At 51.4% G+C, this 24,642-nt stretch overlaps 2 protein-coding genes across 3 annotated transcripts in view; one reads left to right on the forward strand and one right to left on the reverse strand.

The window, feature by feature from the left end:
* Positions 1-6,253: 6,253 nt before the first annotated feature.
* Positions 6,254-21,289, forward strand: TFAP2E (transcription factor AP-2 epsilon). The gene is made up of 7 exons (XM_054721412.1): positions 6,254-6,412; positions 6,688-7,170; positions 7,738-7,789; positions 15,444-15,666; positions 16,935-17,053; positions 17,605-17,746; positions 20,286-21,289. The coding sequence occupies exons 1-7, from the start codon at positions 6,386-6,388 to the stop codon at positions 20,566-20,568; spliced, it is 1,329 nt and encodes a 442-aa protein (XP_054577387.1). The 5' UTR covers positions 6,254-6,385; the 3' UTR covers positions 20,569-21,289.
* Positions 21,290-22,949: 1,660 nt separating this feature from the next.
* PSMB2 (proteasome 20S subunit beta 2) overlaps positions 22,950-24,642 on the reverse strand; it is a 36,605-nt gene continuing 34,912 nt past the window's right edge. For both annotated transcript variants that reach the window (XM_054721161.1, XM_008151118.3), the window contains one exon: positions 22,950-23,184. In XM_054721161.1, coding sequence (XP_054577136.1) covers positions 23,132-23,184 — 53 coding nt within the window. In that variant the 3' untranslated portion in view covers positions 22,950-23,131. The remainder of the gene's footprint in view (positions 23,185-24,642) is intronic.

Consider the following 24,642-nt stretch of genomic DNA (forward strand, 5'->3'; position numbering starts at 1 on the left):
GGTGACAAGATGGCTCCTGTGTGGTCTATCCTGCATCTTCTCTCTCTCAGGTCCCAGCAGATCACAGCTACCATTTGTTGAACACAAGCCCTACTAAGCATACTTCACAAATGTTATTCAGCCCACCCAAGAATCCTATGAAGCAGGCATTGTCCTGATTTTACAGGTGAAGAAACTTAGGCATAGGTAGGTGATTTGCTCAAGTTACAACTACTAAGTGCCAGAGCCAGGACTTCATGCAGGCCATCTGACTTAGCCCATACCCTTCATTGCTAGTGTAGGGTTGCAAACTCGTGTTGATGTGACCAGCCTAGCAGGGGTCCTGGTGACCTTCTGTACAGATGAAATGCTGTCCCTCCGTGTCAGCAGGTTGCCAAGTGGCAATGCCACATTCTCTAATTTTTTTTTTAATCCTTTAAAATATCCCAAGGATATTTTTTTCATTGATTTTTAGAGAGAGTAGATGGCAGGGAGAGAGAGAAACATTGATGTGAGAGAGTCACATCAATTGGTTGCCTCCTGAATGCGCATGACAGGCCGGGGATCAAACCTACAACTGAGGTACATGCCCTTGATTGGGAATCAAACCTGCAACCCTTCAGTCTGCCAGTTGACGTTCTAACCACTGAGTCAAGCTGGCCAGGGCCACATCCTCCAATTTTTAAAAGAGATTTCAGAAATTCTAAATTTTATGTGGAATCTGACTTTCAAATGTTGATAATTTTAAAAATTCAATCACTACTACCCCAACAGACATCCGCAGGCCAAATGTGGCTTTCAAGCAACCAGCTGTTCACCTCTGTTCTATGCAAGTGAAAAGGGGAAGGGCCTGAGACTTTAGCAGGAGATAAGCAGACCACCCACTGCCTCACCAGGCCTGAGCCAAAGCTGTCAGATTGGAGCCAGCCCAGCTCAGGGACCGCACTCTCTGCAGACTCTTCTCCCTCTAGGCCCTCAAGTCTAGCATTCTCTAAGCATGTCCTAAATGTCTCCTTATGGTTGGCTATACATAGACAGAGAGGGATAATTATTTACTTACTGGATGTACAAAAAGTCACGTTCTTAGCATGGATTCCCTGAAATCCCTGAAAAATATGAAAAGACAAACCCTGCTCTCAAGCAGCTTAAAATCTAGAGGGGAAACAGACAAGGCAGCAAACAGTTCCTAAATGTATAAACAGTTGCCCATATGGGGGTTTGAACTAAAGTGTGGCTGGAGCCTGAGAGCCCCTCGGCCTGGCTGAATAAGTCCAGGAAAAGTATTTGCTCTGAGACCTGAGGATGAGGAGGGTTTGCCAGGTAGACAAGCAGAGGAACAGCAGGTAAGGCATATAAGCTTGGGAACTGCAAGTAGGTCATTAATGCTCTAGTGGAGAATGAGTGGGGAGTGTGGAAGATGAGTGGACATGAACCAGATCTTAAGTCCTGCTGTGCTGTGCTAAGAAGCTTAGATGTGGGATCATGCTGAGACTGCAGACTTTTGAGCACATTGAATGTGATCCAGTTTGCATTGAAGCAAGATGATTTTGGCTGTAAGGGACAACTGAAGCACAGAGCTTGAGAGGAGGTAGTAAGTCTGAACTAAGCCAGCTGCAGTGAGGAGAGAATATAGGTAGGAGTTATTTAATAAGGCATAGTGGTTAATTGGAAGTGAAGATGGATGAAGAGCTAAAGATGACTTCCAGATTCCTGATCTAGGCCACTGAGTGGATAAGGCCAGTCACTGTCATGAGGAACACTGGGAAACAGGGTGGTGCAAAATATAAGCTCTAAATGTAAAGGGTGCATTTGTGCTACTTGTGGAATATCCAGGGGGCAGTTGCTTTCTGAGCTCTGGAGTTGAGACAGGTCTGGATGAGCAACAGATTTGTAAGTTGTTGTTATAGAGGGTCCTTAAAGTCATGGGAGTGATTGAGATCATCTGGGGAACTTCAAAGAGAAGAGCCCCAAAGCAAGTGGCAACCACTCATGGTCCCTGCTCTCAAAGTACTGTCCCTCGTGCAGTGGGGGAGCCAAACGCTGGAGAAAGCCTCACAATACAAGGCCGATTGAGTTCTGTCTGTACTTTAGTGAGGGACAGTCAGAGAATTCTGGCCTCTGGAATAGGGAGGGGGTTAGGCTAACTAGGAGAGGCCAGGTAATTCAGCCTTCAGGGAAATAGGGAGACCCCAGCTGCAGTTGTGAGATCTAACCACAAGGTGGAGCCTAAGCATCTCCTTGTGCCAGATTTCCCCCATCCTGTACTCAGCCAGGCCCAGTGCAGGAGGTTATCAAAGGATGTGAGGAGGGTGGCTGTGTCAACAATAAAGGAGGCAGGCCTGAGTTTTTTCTTTACATAAAAGTCCAAATGCGGCCGAAACCAGTTTGGCTCAGTGGATAGAGCGTCGGCCTGTGGACTGAGGGGTCCCGGGTTCGATTCCGGTCAAGGGCGTGTACCTTGGTTGCGGGCACATCCCCGGTGGGGGGTGTGCAGGAGGCAGCTGATTGATGTTTCTAACTCTCTATCCTTCTCCCTTCCTCTCTGTAAAAAATCAATAAAATATATTTTTTTAAAAAGAAAAAAAAGTCCAAATGCGAACTCACTTTTTGAAAAGAGAGGGAAAATTCTGAGCCTGGGGGAAGAGCAATATGCCAATGGGGATGTATGTATGTTTGAACATATACACCTATGTGTCAATATATGTCCTGTGTTCCCATGTGGTATATGTGTTTCCCATGAGCGTCTCTGTGCATGTTGTATGTCCCATGCATATCTCAGGCCTCCACATGTGTGCATGTGTCCCAGAGAAACCAGCACAGTCCATGCCTGAGAGAATGAAGAATCCCTTGGCCCTGAAAGAGAAGGGCAACAGAGTCTGCAGCCATAGGACCCTTACATTTTTAGGAGTCCCCCAAATCAGCAGCAGACCATGGATAACATCCCTCTCTCCAGTAGTCATAAGCAAAATCACTTCTTTCTCAGATGACTTTCTCGATTATATCTGGGTTCTAGCTACCCAGGGCCATGCTTGCAGGGAAGCTTCCTATAGGAATGCTCAATAGACGGAAGGATTCATAAACTCATCCATTGATTCATTTATCATTTATTTAATATGCATTCACTGAGCACCTGCCATGCATCAACCCCAGTGCAGGACACGTTTTCTCTTTCTCCTTTCATCTTGTGAAGTAGTTCATGAGGCAGGAAAGGAAAGTTCGTTGCAGCTACCAAAAGCCTGGAATGCTGGTTAGAATGTTTAAGCTTCCCCCTGAAGAAGATGGGTCTTGGGGAGCCCCAGCAGAGTTTTCAGTAGGGAGGTTACATGGTCTAGTCACTGTTGTTGTTGAATGAATTTGGAATTGGATGAGAAGAGATGTGGGTGAAGGCAGGAGACCAGTTGGCGGGTTTGTGATGGTCTAGGGCTAGGCAGTAGTTCACAGACTATACTATACTTGAATCTACCTTATATGGGCTTATTAAAACACAGATTGCCACCACCACCACCCCCCCAAGATACTGATTCAGCACGTTTGGGGTGGGATCCAAGAGCTGGCACCTCTAACACATTCCTACATGATATAGGCGAAGCTGGTCCAGGGACCACACTTTGAGAATTGGTGGTCTATGAGAAAGAGTGTAGCTTAAGGTGCAGACAGAGGGGTGGAGAGATATGTTTAAGGGTTAGAAATGACAACATTCCATGAGGAGCAGCTTATGGGTGGGGGAGGTCAGAGTCTGGGATGACTCTATTTTTAATTTGAAGGATGGTGGTGCCATTTATGGAACTACAGAACTCAGGAGGATAAGGAGGTAGGGGTTGCTGGTGGGGTGAAGGAGGTGTTGAGGTTCAGTTTTGGACTTGGCAAGTTTCAGATGGTGGCAACAAGATGTCTGGAGGAAGTATCCTACTGGCAATTGCATCTCAGGGTCTGGATTTCTAGTGAGAGATACAGACTGGAGATAACAGAGCTGGGAGATAGCAGCAGACCGGGAGGCCAGAATGGCTACCTGATAACAGCAGGTAGTCATCTAAGTTTTGAGAGGGGATGAACTGGCTCGTGAAGATTGTAGATAGGAAGAAAGGCAAAAGCTGCAATTCTGAGGATGAATAACTGACACTAAGGATGAGGAAGGAAAGGGGGGAAATAGAAGACTGAGAAGTGGCCAGAAAAGAAGAGAAAATAAGGTAAAAAGGGGGTGTGTCTTAGCTGCAGGGAAGTAGGGTGAAGAAACCCAAGGAGGCCACTGGACAGGCAGCCCATCCTGTCATTCTGGCCTCCCCAAGCCTGCTGGAGAAAGCAGGGGATCCCACAGCTGGGCACAGGGGTGACAGCCTTGCCTCCCAGGACTTCTTCCAAAGAGGTCTACCTACCTGCATGCCATGCATCAGCACACATACACCTGTCCTGAAGCCTGACTTCTGAGGTCCTTTGCTGAAGCTGAGGGTGGTCTCACCACAGACTCACACCCCCACATATATAGACACACACACAAGCATACTCCTGACCTCTGATCTGCCCTGGGCACAAAGGCTGCAGAGCCGCCCAGTTCTGTTTCATCCTCCACTCTAGCTGGTGGTGCCAACCTCTGGAAAGTTCTTAGTGGTGACTCTTCAGCTGTTCTTAGCCTCCTCAGACCCCACAGACCCCTAGGCTGAGATGACCCAGACCTGAGCTCTGCACCTTCCATGTCTGGGCACCTCCTGGGACACCCCTTTCCAGTCTCCTTCACCTACATTTCATGGGTTAATGGTCTCTCCTCTATCTCAAATTTTTTACCTTTATGTTCTGTCTCCCACATCTAGTCCTCTCTGTCCTCCCCTACTTTATTGTTGTTTTTTTTAAGTTGCAGAGATCAGAGAGGAAGAGGGATTTGCCCAGAATCACAGGTCAGTTGAAGTCAGGACTAAATTCCAGTCACCTGAGTATCAGACAACACAGAATAGGAATTCTGAGCACAGAGAGAGGCTTAGAAGCGGACTATATCGGGGCTCTGGCACTTAACTAGATGCTTGACCTTGGGCAAGTCAGTTCACCTCTCTGTGCCTCATTTTCCTCGCCTGAGAATGGGGGTGAAAGGCTTTCTATCTCATAGGGCTGCTGTGAGGGTGAAATAGCTCAGTATTCATTAAGTACTTAGCACCGAGTCTGGCACACTCCGTAGTAAATGTTTGCTGGGACCATTTCTATTATACGCTGGTTTGAGCACCTTCTGGCTTTTAAAAAACATCTTCCTTCTTAATTCTTATTCCCCTTAGCATTCCTCTCATTTCCCTTTCTTTCATCTCTGTCCCTGTTTCTCTCAGGAGGGCAGGATTGGGTTTTGGGAAAAAGAAAGATAGAGTGACCGCAGAGACTGGAACACGTTTGAAAGCTACCCAGCGTTTGCCATGGTAACACAGCCTGTGCATGCGAGTGTAAGGATCACATACCATCCACACAGTGTCAGTTACACACCGATTCACTCAACAGGCCCACATTCAACAAGCCTCGGCCCTCCTCAGATGGAACTCATGCTCAACCCCAGTCCCAGGCAACTCACTCTGTCTGGAGAGATCCTCTCCAGCTTACTCAGACGCTGGCTTGGCACTGGGAACGACCAACCCCAGGGAAGCCTCCTGGAGTAAGTGGGCACCCTCAGAGGCGCTTTGATCTGGAAACATTCAGAGAGACTGATGGCCCCTACACACACACACACACACACACACACACACACACACACGCACGTGAGCCGGTGGCCTTGAGTCTACAGCTCACAAACTTCTTCCACATTCACGATCGCCCACCTCATCCACGGTGAGGTGAGGTGGTTAGAGAAAAGACGGATACCCATTTTACAGACAAGGAAGCTGAGGTTGAGGAACAGTGGTGCTTTGCTCAAAGGCAAAGAAGCAAGTAAAGCCCCTACGTCCCAGCCTTGAATCCCCTGCTTCCCAGCAGCTGGGTGACCCGCGGGGACTGGATTCACCAGGCGTCCCTCACCCCACGGGGTCGCGCCAAAGCCCCGCCTCCCCCAGAGCCTTCGCTGGTGAGCTGGGAGAAAGCGGCCACAGCTTGTCTCTTTAATGCGCGCCCCCGGAGGCCCGGCGCGCCCCCGCCACTATAACTGGAGTGCATGGAGCAGGCTGCGCTCAGAGGAAGAAGGGCGGGCGCTGGGCACCCGTCGGCCGACTTTTCCAAGTGCGATCGGAGCCCGTTTGGCCCACGTCCCGCCCCCATGGACTCGCCCGGGGTCGCCCACACTTGAGGACCCGACGCCCGCTGGGTTCCAGGTTGGGTTGACCTCCACTCCCGCCACCAAGTGATCCCCCCCGGGCTGTGCAGGCTCCCGAACCTCTTCCCGCCCGCTGGCCGTCGGGCGAGGGCTCCGCCGCCGCCACGCCTCGCACCCCACGCTACCTGCCCCATGCTGGTGCACGCTTACTCCCCCATGGTGAGTAGTCTGGGGCCCGGGGTGCGGGGACAGCAGGGGGCCCGAGTGCGGGACCTTCCGATCCTCCTCCCACAACGAAATCTCAGAGGGAGGGGACCGCAGGGGCCCCGCCAGCGGAGGACGGTGAGCGCCGGTCTCCAGAGATAAACCTCGGGCCCCGGGAAGCGGGTAGGACGGCAGCTGGACCCTGGCGAGCTGTCCAGGAGGAGGGTCCTTTGGGGCCGGACCCCTGTCAGCTGCGGGCGATCGCCTAACGCGCCCTTCTCCTCCTCCAGGAGCGCCCCGACGGGTTGGGCGCAGCGGCTGGAGGGGCCCGCCTGTCGTCCCTGCCTCAGGCGGCCTACGGGCCGGCGCCCCCGCTCTGCCACACGCCCGCCGCGGCCGCGGCCGCCGACTTCCAGCCGCCCTACTTCCCGCCGCCCTACCCGCAGCCGCCACTGCCCTACGGCCAGGCGCCCGACGCCACCGCCGCCTTTCCTCACCTGGCGGGCGACCCGTACGGCGGCCTGGCGCCCCTGGCGCAGCCGCAGCCTCCGCAGGCCGCCTGGGCCGCGCCCCGCGCCGCCGCCCGCGCCCACAACGAGCCGCCGGGCCTGCTGGCGCCGCCCGCCCGCTCCCTGGGCCTGGACCCGCGCCGCGACTACGCCGCCGCGGTGCCCCGGCTCCTGCACGGCCTGGCCGACGGCGCGCACGGCCTGGCGGACACGCCCCTCGGCCTCCCCGGGCTGGCGGCGCCGCCCGGCCTGGAGGACTTGCAGGTGAGGCCGGAATTGTCCCGGATGGGCCGGATTCAGGACCCTGGCTGGAGGTAGAGTGCCGAAAGCGGGCAACCAGCTTTTCTCCCAGCCTGCCTTCTTCTCACTCGGGATTCCTGGGATGTGGCCAGGTCCTGGCCTAGGTGCTGCCTCGCCCGTACGGCGGCGGGGAGGGACTGAGTCTCTTCGCCATGCCGGGATGGCGGCCACCCTCCGCGGAATGAATGGGAAGGGGCTGAGCCACTTCTCTCCCTCTCGGCTGGGCCTCGTAGGGCATCGATGCCGAGTCGGGTCTGCGGAGGCAGCCTGAGCCCAGAGCGAAGAGAGGCAGAGAGTCAAAATTCCCTAAGGTTCGAAATTCCCTTACGGCAACGGTGAGGTACCCAGGGCCCAGATGGGCCGCACAGATGGTGCCGAGCCTCGGCGAATCCTGGTCCCGCCCCAGGCGACCCGACCGTCGTTGCACGTTGGCCGGAGCAGGCAGGGACCAGGGACCAGGGACCGCGGGGCTTGGGAAGCGAACGGACACCAGGTCCACAGCACTCTTACCACCGCCTCTCCTGTTTGCAGGCCAGGGATGATTCGGGAGTGAGCCTTCTGGACCAGTCTGTGATCAAGAAAGGTAAGGAGTGGCGTGCACCTGCCAGGGCAGCGTCGGGCGAGATGGTGCAGGCCCTGGGCGCACAGACCCATTTTCTCTCCCCATGGAGCGTGCCTCCTGTGCGTCACCGCCCGGCTTGGTGGCCACGGGGCACTCTCCGCACAGTAGAGGGGCAGTGGAGGCGCGGGGAGGGCGGCGGGGGGGGGGGGGGGGGGCGGGCCGGCCAGAGCGTGGGCAACTGCGCAGGTTGGTGAGTTGGTCCCAGAGCCTGCGGCCTGGGGTGGTGAGCGAGTCCATCAGCGCTCACCCAACTTGCCCGCCAGTCCAGCCTCACGGGGGCCTGGCCTCTCCCTACGGAGGGGAGGGCGCTTTTGTGGATCTGGAGTTAATTTGCAGAACGAGTTAAACCACTTCCCTGCTTCCCTAAGAGGTGAGAATGGAGGTGCTGTTCCCACGTTACAGAGCCTTACCACTTGCTAGCCTGGCAAGGGCTTTCTGCCCGCTTCCTTCCCTGCGGGCGATGGGGAGTTGCGGGAGAGGGAAGGCGGTGGTAAATCTTGCGTTTCCCTGGGGAATTTTCTCTCCAAGCGGGGGCCTTTTTGGCATTTACCGTTTAAGGGAGCTGGTGTGTGCACGAGGGTGAGGGCCTGCCTGCTCCTGGGTGTCAGTGTGAGTTCAGGTCCTGCATGTCCCTTTCCTAGGTGTCTTTCCGGTATTTCTTGGTATATGTGTTTCTGTTGTTGAGTGTGTGGTGCGCTTCTATCATGTTGGTGTACATTTCCGTGTGTTTGGGGGTTTCTATATGTGTATCAGGGTCTTCACTGTGTCCCGGAATTTGATCTTTAGTACTGAGGATCTCTAAGCATGTGAGGGTCACTTCCTGTGTATTTTGGGGGGGGGGGGTGGAGGGGGGAGGAGATGGACTAGAAAAAGACAGGGGTTTCAAGTGGATTTTCTGGCTTGAGTTCTGGCCGTGCCAGGAGAAGGTGAGAACGAGACAGAGAAAAGCAGAGACAGAGATTCTGAGGGGTCTAGGCCTCGGGCGGGCTCTTCAGATTTGGGGCTGGTGCGGGGCAAGAATCCAGAGGCACAGACAAATCTGAGGTGCTGCTCCAGTGGGATTTAGCTCGAGCTGTTTTTCAAGAGTGAATTCAAGCACGGGCTCTGTTTGCCCTCCACCTGTTCCCCGCAGAGGCCGGGGTGGAGGTGGGAGTGGAGGTGGGGGTTGGGGATGGACTTGGAGGAGCTAGGACTGGACTGAGAATTACTTGGACTGCTTGAAGTATGTGTGGGCAAGCTGAGGGGACAGACCTCCTGAACTTGAAGAAGGAGGGCTCCAGGTATTGGGGCTGTGACCTGGAGCCGGGGTTTGGGAGGACTCTGGGAACCTGGCTGCCTGAGGTCGGGACCTAGCTCTTTGGGGTGGGCACTGCGATGGCTTAGTTGTGTGGGGGTTTTTTAACCCCTCGGAAGGAAAAGCTCTGTCAGCCCAGAGATATGACCATGGTCTTGGTGTCCAGTGCCTTGGCTGGAGGGGCTGGGAGACCTAATGGGGGGGGGGAGACTAGCCCCCTGCATTTTGGGAAGGGGATTGGGGACTTCTGCCTGGGGAAGAGTAGAAAATCAGCCTATTCTCTGGGTACCTTACACCCCAATCCCCAGACCAGAGCAAGGGTGGGAGGGCTGGCTGTGAGGAGGGAGTTGGTTTCTCTCAAGGGACATCAGTTTCCATAAATCCCGGGTCCAAGGTGTGGGCTGGTCCCCAAAGGCAGTCCCTATAACACGGTGAGTGAGGCCAGGACTGCCCAGAGTCCGGCTGTGCTGACTGGGGGCGGTGGGGTGGGGTGAGGTGGGGAGGTGGGGAGGTGGGGAGGCAGATGTGGTTGTCGGTGCCACGCGGGTGTTGCGGGATCAGGCAGCGCACAGCCACTGGACCGCAGTGGCAGCGGGTCAGTGGCTGAATGAGCTGGGTAACCGGCGCCCTGGGCACCCCATCCTGGACGTCAGGGCCGGTGCGGTCAGGCTTTGCAAATACGGAGGCTGGTCCCGGGTCCGGACCTGGGGCTGTGCTCTTCGGCTAAACGGGTGGTCTGGCTGGAGCCCTGCTCGCAGCGGGCCATTTTCGCTGGGGTCCTCCGCTGGCAATGCGGGACTCGGTCCCGCCACTAGCTCCTTGGGGGCCGTGAATTAGCGTCCTGCCTCGCCCTCAGGCCCTTCGGAGGCATAGGGAGCCCCTGGGGAGCCCTGAATTCGTCTGGCACCTGCCGGCAGCTGTGGGGACCTCGTTCCGGCCCGGCCCTGGATTTATGGGAAATCCGCCTTGGCTAGCGGAAGCATCCGATTCCCCCAGCATCTCCCGGCTCCGCGGGAGGGGCGCCTGTGTGTGCAGGACGGTTGGAGTTCTGGATGCTGGATGAGAAAGGAGGCAGGCAGCTTCGGCCTATCCCCAAAGCGGTGCGATCTTCCTGCCTTGGGCTCCTGTGGAGGGGGAGAGAGGTGGAGGAGAGAGCCTGGAAGTTGTCGGGGCCCAGCCCTTGGTTGTAAAATCTTGGCTCTCCAGCACTTACCCTGGGGGGCCCGGGAGGCGAAGCCCCGCCCCCACCACACACTTCGGGTGGGCAGCCCCTTGAAGCCACGGTGTGGGTTAGAGAATGGCAGGTGGGGTCCCAGCGGACTCCAGGGGAAGCAGGGAGCCCTCCATTTTCTGCCCACATTTGTTTCCTCCCGTTTTTGCGACCTGTCCTAAGGGCACAGAAAGCAGGCGGGCGTGGAGAGGAAGACAGACCTGGACAGGAATATTTTCAGGCTGAGAAGGGCAGTGAGAGGGCCTGTGCAGGTGGTGGTGGGAGCTCAGAAGCAAGCGGTGGGGGCCTGAGGTTAGGGTTAGGGTTCCTGGAGGAGACACTAGGAAGCGGCTCCCTAGGCGCCCAATGGGTGGTTGTTGAATGAATGATTGATGGGTTTTGAAGTCTGAGTGCATTGAGGGAGGGGGTGTAACAAGTTCCAGGGATTCTCATTCAGTAGATGTGAGGTGGTACCCCAGAAATCTGCATCTTTTAACAAGTACCCCCAAGGGATTCTGACACCGTGGTTCCTTAGACCACACTCAGAGGATCACTGTCCAAAGCCTGAGGGGGAGGGACAGCAGGAGGAAGGCAGACAGGAGAGGTAGTGACCCTCCTCCCAGCCCACCTGCGCTTCCTCATCTCCCCAAGTGGGGCCTGCTGGTTAAGTTTCCTTCTCACCAACTGCCAGAGGGGTTCTTTTATTTTATTATGTATTTATTTTACATATTTTTATTGATTTCAGAGAGGAAAGGAGAGGGGTTCTTTTAAATATAGTTCCTACCCTTCACTCCCATGCTCTACACTGCCCTCTGATACCGCCCAAACTCTCTGCATGGACACTGGTTTTTCAGCCTCTCTTTGGGGCAGACAGTGGCCTGTCTGGGAGGCAAAGGAAGCAGGGCTGTGCGAGTGCAGGGTCCGATTCTGTCTTTACGTAGTAAAATTTTGATATTTTGTTTATCATGGATTTTTTGCATTATTTTTATTTTAAAATATTGCATTAAAAAAGGATCCTGCTGCTTTCCCTGCACTAGGCACAGCGCGTGCAAATGCCAGGTCTGTGGAAAAGGCTGACCGCTTATAAGGGCTAAACATCTCCATGGGTTTCAGTTTATAGTCAAAGTTGGAGGGGAGTGGTTTGGAGATGAGAACTGAGATATTCCTCCTTCCCTCTGAGGAGAGTGGGTTGGCTCCTTGTGGGTGAGGAATACCTTTCTGCTGGGCTCCATCTTCCAATCTCAGGGGGATCTCTGGGGCAAAACTGGGGGCTGATGTAAACAGTCACCTCCCCTCTGCTCCTCTTGGCTCTGGGGAAGGAAAGGGAACGGGGAGGGTGTGGGCTTCCAAATGAATATTCAAGCAGGGCCAGGCCTAGGGTGAGGTTCTCATTCTGAGGCAAGATTTAGATACATAATATATTCAAGCAGGGTTAGGGTTAGGGTTAGGGAACTTGCATTTTTTACCCATTTATTGAAATAAAACTTACATATCTAAAATTCATCCATTGTTAGACTATATCAAGATGATTTTTAGTAAATTTCTATTTGCATAGTAATAACTACATCCATTTTTAAAATCCTTACCTGAGGATATGTTTCATTGATTTTTTTTTTTTTTTTTTTTTTTTTTTTTTTTTTTTGAGAGAGAGAGAGAGAGACATCAATTAGTTACCTCCCATACGCACCCAACTGGAGATCAAACCCAAAACCTAGGTATGGGCCCTGACACGGAATCCAACCTGCAACCTTTTGGTGTATGGGATGACACTACAAACAACTGAGCCAACCAGCCAGGGCATACCCACATCCATTTTAGACATTTCCATCATCCCCAAATTCCTTTATTTGTAGTTAATCCTCATTCTCACCCCAAGCCTTAGGCATCCACTATCAGCTTTCTGTCTACAAATTTGCATGTTTTAGATATATTATATAAATGGAATATATAAATATACAGACTTTTGCATCTAGCTTCTTTTACTTAGCATAATATTTTGAGGTTCACTCATACTGTAGCATGTATAAGTACTTCTTTTTTTCAAAATTGCTGAGCAAGTATTTGATTGTATGGATGCAACACATTTTTTTTTATTCAATCATCAGTTGATTACTTGGTGTTTTTACTTTTTGGCTATGATGAATGATGCTGCTGTAGTCATTCACATACATGTCTTTGTGTGGATATACGTTTTTATTGCTTTTAGCTAAAGTGGAAATGCTGGATTTTATGGTAAATTTGTGTTTAAATTTTTGTTGTTGTTGTTAATCCTCACCCAAGGGTATTTTTCCATTGATTTTTAGGGAGAGTGGAAGAGAGAGGGAAAGACAGAAAGAAATATCAATGTGAGAGAAACACATCAATTGGCTGCCTCCCACATGAGCCCTGACCGGGGCTGAGGATCGAACCTGCAACCCAGGCACGTGCCTTTGACTGGGAATCGAACCCTGGAAACTTTGGTGCACAGGCCGACACTCTAACCACTTAACCACACTGGCCAGGGCAGTTTGTATTTAATTTTTTAAGAAAAATGCCAAGCTGTTTTCCAAAGTGGCTGTTCTCTTTTGCATTCCCACTAGCAATGTAAGGGTTCCAGTTGCTCCACATTCTCACCTACACTTGATCTTGTCTATTGTTTTTATTATAGCCATCCTAGTAGTATCTCAGTATAGTTTTAATTTGCATTTCCCCAATGATTAATGACATTGAGCACTTTTTCATGTTTAAAAATACAGAGATTTCTCATAGAAATCCAGAGTCCTGATCTCACCAGCAAAAACAAACAAACAAACCAGGATATCCGGCAATGTCGGTATGTCCAGCATGGTAAGAGCCAAGTGGCAGCTTTGCACAGGGCAGGGCCAGTCACCAGTCGCCCACATCTCGCTGACAGGTTACCTATTGTGCTTCCCTTTGAAGTCTAGAGCTGTGTTATCACCTGTGGGAGCCGCTAGCCATATGGGGCTAGTGGGCACTTGAAATGTGGCTGGTCTGCATTAAGATAGGCCGTAAGTGTAAAATACGCATTGAATTTTGAAGACTAAGTATAAGAAAAGAATGTAAAATAGCCCAGTAGTAATTTTTAACATATTGATTATGTTTCAGTGATAATATGTTTGATATAGTGGGGTAAATAAAATATATTAACCTTGCATGTTTCTTTTTACTTTTTTAAATGGGGCTCTGAGAAACTGTAAATTTACATACATGACTCACGGTACACTTCTATTGGTCAGTGTGGGTCAAGAGGCTAAAGGGTAAGTGGGGGACCAGGCAAGAGGGGTTAGGCATGGGCAGGCTACAAAGGAGGGTGAAGTAGGGTACGATGATGGTTAGGATGTGAGCTCTGGAGTCCATGATCAGAGTCTGTGCTCCTGATTGCTGTGCCAAAACTGAGTTTTTTTCATTTTGAAATAGGGATGGATAATGGCATCCACTCCCCAGAGCTGTTAATGTAAAGCACTGGGTATAGAGTCGGTACCTCCTGAAGGACAGGGGACATCATTGTGTCCAGCTATGGAGCTGGACTTTGTCTCTCAGGGAACTGACTGGACACTGACCAGTTTTAGGCTGGAGAGTGATGTGTGTTTAAGAAAGTTCCCTCTGCAGCAGGGCAGGGAGACCAGAGCAGGGATTGTGCTGAAATTCAGGCAGGAAGTGAGTGTCTGTGCATACCTGGAGCAGTGGCCACATTCAGGGCACGTGGAGAAATGGAAACCTAGGACATGGTGATGGATGGGATGTGGTGGGAGAGGGCAGTGTGAAGGGCATCCCTGAGGTTTCTGGCTGGGGGACAGGGGAAGGGGGGAATGCACACCCAGAGAGGGAAAAGCTGGAGGGGCTCTGCCAGGCTAGGTCCTGGTCATCCTTGTCTGCCTCTGCATTCCCAAGGCCCAGCACAGCTCCTGGCACACAGACACTCAGCAAATACTTGCCGAATGGCTGGAGGGCTAAGAGCGCTGTCTTTGCGACCGCAGTCCAGGGCTTGCTGCTGGTTCTAAGTCTACCAGCTGTGTGATCTCAGGCACACTACTTCACCTCTGTGGGTTTCAGTTTTCTCACCTGTAAAATGGGAATAATAAATGTACTAGTAGCCCCTTGTGAGTTGTTCTGAGGATTCAGTGAGGTTGTTTGTATAAGCTCATAGCATAGTGAGTGCTCAATAACTGTTGGCCCCAGACTCCCCACATGACCCCCCCACCAACACACACATAAGAGCTGCTTTTTTCTTTTTTAACACCAAGGCTTTCTCTTCCTTGAAAGAAGCTAAGCCTCAGGGGAAATAAGTGTCTCAGGTGTTCTCCCTTCCCTCTGAAGCTAAGCAGGAAGATGGAGGTTAGACTGCAGGAAGAACTTTCTTTTAGAGGCAAGGATGTCCAAGTGGGTTTTAGAAAATCAACTTCTCAGATTCCCTTCTCTGCCCTTTGTGGCTGTTGGTAGATAATTAAAGAGCATTTGGGGGAGGGGGCCAGAGGGTGTCTCTTTATTCCTGGTCTCCTTGAGCATCCCAGAGTGACTTGGCAGGAAGGGGCCAGGGCTGGAGGCCTAATGGGGCTGCAAACTCCCTGTCCCCTCACTACTCTGGGGGAGGTGAAGACATAGGATCACAAGTGGGCAGGGGGGAGTTGGGGACTCCTTGTGATTGCCCTGATCTGGCTGGGCCCTACCACAGTGACCCAGGAATCCTGCCTCCAGCTCAGACCCCATTTCCTCATTTCCAACTCCCTCTCTGGTCGTACATGCCCAAACCCCAAGAGTATGCTGGGGCTGTTTGAGTTTTTAACAGGGAACCAGCCTGGCTTAGTGAAGGGAACACAGGTTCAAGAACCAGACAGCTCTAGGTTCAGTGTCCACCACCCATTAGTTGAGTGAACTTGGGGGAGTCACATTAACGTCCATGTGCCTCTGTTTCTTCCTTGGTAAAGCAGGGATCGTAGAACCTTCCTCTGAAAGATGCTGGGGCATTTACATGTGCCTGTGTGCACAGCATGTAGCATGGTGCTCAGCTCAGGGCGGGTGCTCCACCACAGTGCTCACTCCACAGCTGCTAGTGTCCTGAAGTCCCTGGCTCAGTGTTGTCTTTCTCCTTTGCTCTTGCTTCTGCTCCACAGTCCCCATCCCCTCCAAAGCCAGCAGCCTCTCGGCCCTCTCACTGGCCAGAGACAGCCTGGTTGGCGGCATCACGAACCCCAGTGAGGTCTTCTGCTCCGTGCCAGGCCGGCTGTCACTGCTCAGCTCGACATCCAAGTACAAGGTGACAGTGGGGGAGGTCCAGCGGCGACTCTCACCTCCCGAGTGCCTCAACGCCTCACTCCTGGGTGGTGTCCTTCGCAGGTAGGAAGGCCAGCCCACAGCTCCCTGCACAGTGCTTGGGCCAAAATGCGTGGCCATCTCAGACCTCCTCAGGGGATCAAAGAGGGTCCAGACTCACCCAAAGCCACAGGGCCACTTATGCCTCAGTCTCCCGGAGGGGAGGTCCAGGTCCCCAGCAGCAACTGCAGGTCTGAGGCCTTGAGGGTGGGGTGTGGAGGAAGAAGCCTGGGCGTAGAGGAGGGTTGGAGGACTCACCCATCTTGGGCAGGATGGACAAGGCTGGGTCCGGGAAGAAGGGTGCTCCTCTCACCCCCTCCTCTAGAAAAGGGACCCCCCAGGACCCAAAGCCCATCCCCTGTGGAGCAAAGGCCTCTCTGATGTGTGTGTTTTGGGGTCCGTAGTTATCTTCTAGTTGTGTGTCTGTCTCTCTTTGTGCATATCTTTGTGCCTAGATAGGGCTGAGTCTTGGTGTGCCTGAGGATGGTGTGTGCATGTGTGTGCATGCATGAGTGCATGTTTGTGTGTGTGGTGTAGGGGGTGGCTAGGAAGATATGTTCCATGAATGTGAGTTTCCTGTGTTAATTTCAGTGGGATGTGTTAGATGGAGTGTGTCCTACCCTGTGTGTATGTGATGACATGTACATCTGGAGTGAGACGTGTATATACCTCCGTGTGGGGGCTGCATTTGTGCAGGTATGGGAGTATCTCCTTATTCCTGGTCTCTTCGAGCATCCCAGAGGGGCTCGTGTGAATGTCTGAGTGTCTGTACATGTCCCTGAGGTCCTGACTTTGTGTGAACATTTGTCTCTGTGTCCCTATGTGTGCCTGGTGTCTGAGTCTCTCTCTGTATGTCTGTCTCTATTGGGGTGTGTTTATTCTTGGCCCTCGGTGTGCGCTCATCTGTGTATGTATCTATATGTATCTTTGTGTGTGTCTGCTTGTCCCAGTGTATCTGTATAAAGGTCTATGTGTCCCTGGGTAGCTGTGTATGGCCTAGCTGGCATGCGAAGGTGGGAAAAAGGCCTATCTTGCCACACCCTGGGCTATCCTGCTACTGAGAGGATTAGGGAGAAATGAGGGGCTCCTGGAGCTAGGCCCCCTACCCTCCATCTTGGCTACAAAGCCAGTGAGGTTAGAAAGAGGTTGGGGCCAGGCTGAAAGAGGCCCCAGACTGTCCCCAGGGCCAGACCCGCGCCTCAGCAGGGGCTGGTGGAAGCAACAAGGCCACTTAGCCTGCATGCTTCTCTCGTCTTCATAGTGTGTGTCTCTCTCTCTTTGTGCACGTGAAGGGCCAAGTCCAAGAATGGAGGCCGCTGCCTGCGGGAACGGCTGGAGAAGATTGGGCTCAACTTGCCAGCTGGCCGTCGCAAGGCCGCCAACGTGACGTTGCTCACTTCGCTGGTGGAGGGTGAGTGAGGCCTGAGGGTGGGCGCTGAGGCACGAGGGGACCTGTGTCATCCAGTGTGACTGTGTGTGACTGTCTCCAATGCAGGAGGGTATGTTTAGTCACATGTTTGTTCTCTGTCATGTATGAGTAAGTGCTGTGTATGATATGTATGTACAGCCTTTGTGTGTGTGTGTGTATGCACGTGCCCATGCAATAGAGAGCATGTGTGTGTATGGTGGGGAGGAGTGGCCAGTGATTGGATGAGGGAAAGGGATAAGGGGGTTAGAGTACTTTCCCTGGAGGTTGGTGACTCTGGGTTTGGTTATCTGGAGCTCAAGCTTCGGGATACAGGGTGGGCTCAGCTCCCATCCCTGAACTCAGAGTCCATCCCTGGTGGCCCCAAGGGACAGCAATGGGATTGCTGGAGTGGGAAATCAGAGGAAGGTATCTATAGAAGCAAGATGGGGTAGGATGGGCCCTGGCCAGGGGGTCAAGGTTCAAGGTGGTGCTCCATTCTCAAAGGTACACCTGGCTATAGTGACAGCTCATCTGTCTGCCTCTCCTCCTCCCAGGAGAAGCCATACACCTGGCCCGAGACTTTGGCTATATCTGTGAGACCGAGTTCCCAGCCAAGGCAACTGCCGAGTACCTATGCCGACAGCATGCTGACCCTGGGGAACTGCACAGCCGCAAGAACATGCTGCTGGCTGCCAAGTGAGTGTGGGTATTTTTGGACACAATGCGCAGGCTGTCGTGGGTGCCATGAACAGGCACATGTAGGTGCAATGCACAGACCCCACGCATGGGCACAAGTGGCACCACACCCGGCACACCTACACTCAATGCTGTGCATGCTACAGAGCACACATGGACATATATGAATATAGCTGGGTTCTGTGAATCAGCAAAAATGGTGTCACAGACAGGCTTACGTAGTCTGTGCCACGCTCCCATACACAGCCCCATGACACCACCAGCCCTAGTCCCATCATGGCTCTGAGGTTCCATGGTCTTGCTCCCTCTGCTTGAGCCTTACCCATCAGTCCTTCTGTTCCAGTGATTTCCATGAGAGCACCCATGCCCACCCAGGCCCCAGGTTGATCACCCCTTGTCCTTACTTCACATTTAACCTCTCCACAACTCTCATTGTTGCCTCCTTCACCACCTTTCACATGCTGCCACCTCAGCTCTAGTCTTCTAATCGCCTTCCTGGATCTTCACTCCAGCACCTCACTATTCCTTAAGATACCCTGCACACGCACTGCTCCCCTGCCCAAGAATCTTCAATGGTTCCCACTGCTACTACATTGATTTTCAAACTAGGTTCTGTGGGGATGCTTCGGGGTCTGTTTAATGAACTGCTATTCCATTAAGATTTAGTTTTTAGAAAGAATTCCAGTGCAAGAAGAGACAAAGTGAGACATAGAGAGGAAAGGAATAAAAAATTTGAAAACGACCAATCTATTGGGTAAAGTCCAGACTCCTATGAGGACCCCACAATCCAGTCCACACAAACCCTACCGACTCCAATTGATCTCTCCTGCCCTCCCACCCTTGGGCTTGCTCTCCTGCTTAGAACACCAGCCAGTACCCCACCTAATGCAGGCTTTCAAATCGCAACTCTACCCGCCCCTCTTTGAGGCTTCCTCAAGTCCCCTGGGCAGAAATGAAATCACAGACTCAAGGGACTTCCATGCCTCATGAGACCTTTGAGACTGCTCATATTGTAGCTGATGAAACACATCTAGGGCAGGGCTCACCTCACTCATTAACCAGCCAACTCATTAAGCACTTCCTGGGTCCCACTCATATCTAAGATGCTGACTGGGTTCCATGGTGACACAAAGGTGAGACAGGGGTGATTCTTCTGCCTGAGCTACACACAAGATGCACAAAGAAACAAATAATGGCTGCAAACTAGAGCTGGATTCAAATCCCAGCTTAGCCACTTGGGCAGGTCATCTAACTCAGTGGTCGCCAACCGGTGGCCCGCGGACCACTGGTGGTCTGTGAGGTCTGAAAGGTTGGTGATCGCTGATCTAATCTATCTGAAACCAGTTTCCTCATCATACGATGGGATAATAATAAGAGTATAGATTTGTTGTGAGGACTAAGTGAGATGATACACTTGGCACAGCATTTATGGTAGGCCTCAATTTATGTTCACTATGAGCTATTATTTCAATTATTCAAGGCAGATTCTAGATTGTTCCCTAATAACTTCAAAGCTCTGTGAGGCACTGGTATTTGGAGTGGGAGTAGGATTGGGAGAGTGGATCAAGGAAAGTATCCTGGAAAGGGTGTTAGAGCTAGACTTTGAATATGGGCAGGATGTCCACAAGAAGAAAGATCCTAGAGTATTGGCATGTGCTATTTACTAGCTGTGGGACAAATCAGTTAATGTCTCTGAACCTTAGTTTCCTTTTCTGTAAAATGGGTATGATAATCATTTGCAGACTATTGGCAGGGTCAACAATCATAAATATAATATAGACTAGAGGCCTGGTGCATGAAATTCGTGCATGGGGGGGGGGTGTCCCTCAGCCCAGCCTGCACCCTCTCCAATCTGGGACCCCTCGAGGGATGTCCGACTGCCTGTTTAGGCCTGATCCCCCCTCTCACAATCCAGGACTGCTGGCTCCTAACTGCTCGCCTGCCTGCCTTCCTGATTGCCCCTAACCGCCTCTGCCTGCCAGCCTGATCACCCCCTAACTACTCCCCTGCCAGCCTGATTGATGCCTAACTGCTCCCCTGCCAGCCTGTTTGCCCCTAACAGCCCTCCCCTGCAGGCCTGGTCACCCCTAACTGCCCTCCCCTGCAGGCCTGGTCACCCCTAACTGCCCTCCCCTGCAGGCCTGGGTCCCCCACAACTGCCCTTCCTGCAGGCCCGGTCGCCCCCAACTTCCCTCCTCTGCCGGCCTGGTCACCCCTAACCGCCCTCCCCTGCAGGCTTGATCGTCCACAACTGCTCTCCCTTGCAGGACTGGTCCCTCCCAACTGCCCTTCCCTACTGCCTGATCACCCACAACTGCCCTCCCTTGCAGGCCTGGTCCCTCCCAACTGCCCTCCCCTGCTGGCCATCTTGTGGCAGCCATCTTGTGTTCACATGGGGGCAGCCATCTTTGTGTGTGGAGTGATGGTCAATTTGCATATTACTCTTTTATTAGATAGGATAAAGTACCTAGAACATGGTAGGTCCTTCTCTGGGCTCAGACCTCTGACCTCTGACCTCTGACCCTCTTTCCCTTACCAGGCAGATCTGCAAGGAGTTTGCAGACCTGATGGCTCAGGACCGTTCGCCACTGGGCAACAGCCGCCCTGCTCTCATCCTGGAGCCCGGAGTGCAGAGTTGCCTGACACACTTTAGCCTCATCACCCATGGCTTCGGTGGGCCAGCCATCTGTGCTGCCCTCACTGCCTTCCAGAACTACTTGCTGGAGTCACTCAAGGGGCTGGACAAGATGTTTCTAAGCAATGCGGGCAGTGGGCATGGTGACACTAAAGCTTCAGAGAAGGATGCCAAGCATCGGAAATAACCGATTCCCAGGCCCCATCCCTAAGGGACTCCCAAGGCCTGAAATGAGGTCTTAGCTCCTGGGGGTGGGCCTGAAAGGATTAAAAGGTGGGGTTGGAGTAAGGCCCAAAAGAGAACATTCATCCAGGGACCCCCGAGTTAGAGGCCTGGACTGGAAAAGGTGGGGATGGCCCCTCTGTGGTGGTTTGATAAGGGCCCTGTTGTTTGCAATTTTCTGACCCTGGATTGCTAAGTGCTTGAACAGGAAATTGGCATGGTTCTTGGGGCTGAGCCCTCCCCATGAGGGTGCTTGGGCAGTGGTGGGTACTCTTAAGTCCAAGGCCTTGCTGTTTTTACTGATGGCAGGAGGGAAACTGTTGGCAAACCAGAGGTGCTACTGAGGAGTTGGCACCCTTCATCCCAGAATCTTGACCCTCAAAAAAGGGGTGCTGGCAGGAAAACTCCAATGGGTTCTTTGGACCCCTCCCACTCTTGGAAAGAAGTGGGCAGGAACAAAGAAGACAAAGCACAAATTGTAGAACTTGAATCCAGGCTGCACTTCACAGCCCCGTCATTGTCTGCCCTATTTATTTGTGTGTTCTAATTAAATTTGAAAGTTTTAAAATGTCCAGTGCAAATGATTTATCCCAAGTTAAAGATTCGTTTTACTATTTTCTGCTCATGCTCCAAGATGTCCAGCCAGACCAGGATGGAGAAGGTGTTTCTGTTCAAAGGAGTGTTGGGGGATGGGGAGCCAGAGGGAAGATGTGTTAGGTACCCTGAGGTTGTCGCTGGGATTTTGTATTTGTTGATGTTTCCTTTGACCCTGCGGGTTGATGCACCTCCCCAATCTCAGAATGCTTTCTCATTCTCTTAATAAAACCTTTCCATTGGATGTGTAGCACGCCCCCCCCCCCCCCACCGTCCTCCTTCAGCCCAGGCCTGGATTTGCCTCCCAATGGAGAGTCCTAGGAGGGGCCTGTGTGAGATGGGGTACAGATGGTGGGTCTATCTGGCTTGTCAGTGTGGCTTTTAGTTCTATGTGAATGTGTGAAGTGACTCCTGGGTCTGTATGTACATTATTGTAACTTGGTGGGCCTGTGCGAATGTGTCAGTCATGGGTGGTGGGTCTGTATGTTTGTCAGTGTGAATGCTGGTGACTGTGGGTGTGTGTGTTTTAAGGCAATACTAACCTAGCTCTCTCGTCTACTTGAGGATTTCACTCTTTAGGCATCTTTTCTTTCCTGCATCATCAGTCTCTCCCTCTAACTAGTTTACTAGATCATTCCCCAAAGCACACATGTTCTAGGATCTCTTATCTTACAAAATATAAATCCTTTCCCCATATATTTTCCTGGCAGTAAAGTTTCTGAAAGACTGTTATACTCCTAACCCCACTTCACTCTTCAACCCACTTCAAACAGTGGTATTGAAGGTTGAACTAGCTATGGTCATATGAATCATCTTTTCCCTCATTTATACAATAATTAACTTTCTTCTATGGTATAAAGCATTTATCATTGGTGTATTAAAGTGTGTGACATTTAAATCTGATGTTAACACTATTAACACACATGTTCTGATCTGCAGGTAGTATCTTAGAGATGATATTTCACTTCACGTGAACCCAAACCCTATCTTTATGTGGTATTAAGAGTAGCACAGAATTGGATAAAATAGGGTTTATCTTACAATTGGAAATGTTAGAAAATGCAAAATCGTAGGCCACACCCCAAACATGCGAAGCTATAGGGGTAGGACCCAGAAAGCTATGTTTTAATTAAGCCCGCCAGAGGACTGGGATGTGTGCTGTTTGAGGATCACTGCCTCAAAGAAACTTCAATCCAGTGGTTCTGTCAGGACTGAGGATAAGAATTATTTGGGAAGCTTTAAGTATTCCTAACCCCAAACCTACTTAGTTGAAACCTGGGAGTGAGTGCAGCCTTATTTTTAAAAGAGGGTGTGTGTGTGCATGTGACATTTTATACTGGAACAGCATATCTGAAGTTTCCTCTGGGAGGGGAAGCAGGTGATCAAATTTTAGGGACAAGAGAAACATTTTTTTACTGTGTCTTTGTACTGTGTGCATATTTTTACTAAGTGCATGTAATACCTATTCATATTAATTATTTTAAATTTTTTTAACTTAGGGGGAAGAAAGAATAACTGCTTTAGAAGGAATGAGACATTAGCCAGCATGATATACGAATGAGCTGGATGGGAAAGAAGTCAGGCAGTGAAATAGAATGTGGGGGTGTTGGGCTGCTAAGGGGCAATTACAGCATGAACAAAGGGAAAGTAACAGGAGGAAAGACAGTCTCGACCAAAAGTCCAAGCAGATAATCCTTTCTCCATTTCCTTCCCGAGGTGATGTCAGGTAAACTGAGATTCAAACTAGAGAGCTCAATTTATCCATAGTCAGCTTTATTCTGAATTAACCATCTATCAAGAGTGCACGTCAAAAGAGTAGAAAAAAATAAACGAGCCCATCAAAAAAAGTTCCCTGGCAAGTGGGAGAGAGGGCATTTTGTTAGGAGCCGTGTTTAGAGAAGGAAATGTTGGCCAGGTCATGGATGCCATTTTTGTCAATGATTCGAACACTGAAGGCTGGCAGGTTCAGGATGAAGCGTTTCTGGAGCTGCAGAGAGACACAAAGGAAATCAGTCAACAAACATTTACTGAGCACTACTGATGGGCGAGGCTCTGAGTGAGGCACTGGGCACACAAGCAGATAAAAATCCCTGCTTCTGTGAAGCTTATATTCCAGTGGGAGCTGCTGGGACTAGGACACTGAAGAAAGCCCAAACTGCAGCTGAAAGCTGACTGGAAGGTGGTGAGCAAGAACTGGGAGACGCAGCTGGGAGTCTGTCTCTGGCCAGTCAGCTGATGAAAGAATGAGACAGTCTATCTGTTCCCCACAGTCTTCTACCAATCAGCCTGGTAAACCCACACTTCTCTTTTAAAATGTTCCAAGGTGATAAGCCAACAAAAGAATGATCGCCCTAGGAATAAGCTTTGGACCAAAGCAATGTACCCCTAGGTCCTAACAGTTTTCTCCAGTCACCCTCCCATATTATCAGGACCTGGTGTGTTTGAGTGTGTAGCTGGAGGGGTGGTGGGAAGGATGTTGGCAGAACTGCTCTTGGAACAAACTCGGCTTCTGTCTCCTCTAATCCAAGCTGACCCATCATTAAAGTAAATTCTGCATCTCATAAGATTCTCTGCTTAAGAGACTGTTCCAAGGAGCTGCATGGTCTTGTGTGCATGGAAGCAGTCCCACTAACCTGGCTGGAGATTACTGAGGGACAAGCTGGAGGAAATTTTTGCTCCTGTGGCTACCTGTCCTGGACACCTCACTTAATAGTCTCCAGAGAAAAGGCACGAAGTTCCTATTCCCCGAGGAGCCTACCCCAGAAATGTCCACCTCCCCAGGCCTAAGCAATCCCTCCCTGGATGTTTCCCATCTCCTTTACTACTGAGAACTGGACAGCAACAACCAGTTCACTTTCAGAATCCTCTCTTTCTGATGACTCCTCTTATCCAGAAACACGACTCAAGATTAAGAAAAAGTAACAATAAGGAAATGTGGGTTTCTAATATGATCACCTTTAGGATTTATGAGGAATAAAGTCTCAAAGCATTTAATATTCCAGTGGCTTCTTCCTGGCAGCTCCTTGAACACTGGGGTTGCCCAGCTAGGCTAATATGACCTCTCAGCTGAATGGTTAAGAAAATTACATGAGTTTATTCTCAGCATCGGCTTTGGAAAGGGGATTCACAAACAAGAGGAAGAAGGGGGCACTGTGGGCTGAAAATGACAGGCTTGTGTAAGAGGCAAACTGGCATTATGTTCAAAGCATCCCCCCACCCACTTGCTCTCACACTCCCACTCTCTCACTAGACTACGAATTCAAGTTAATCCTTAGGCCACAAGAACAGTAAAAGAATGAAAAAGCCTAAGGGAGCTGCTTTCTTTTCCTTCTCATCCTACACACACCGCCGCCCCCCCCCCAACCCCCCCCCCCCCCAACAAAGCCTCTGACTCTTAGGAGTAGTACTAGACTGGGTGGGGTCTGAGGCCTCATAAAGTAAAGGC

This window comes from Eptesicus fuscus, chromosome 9 (genome assembly GCF_027574615.1).
Source record: "Eptesicus fuscus isolate TK198812 chromosome 9, DD_ASM_mEF_20220401, whole genome shotgun sequence".
NCBI classification, from domain to species: Eukaryota; Metazoa; Chordata; class Mammalia; order Chiroptera; family Vespertilionidae; genus Eptesicus; species Eptesicus fuscus.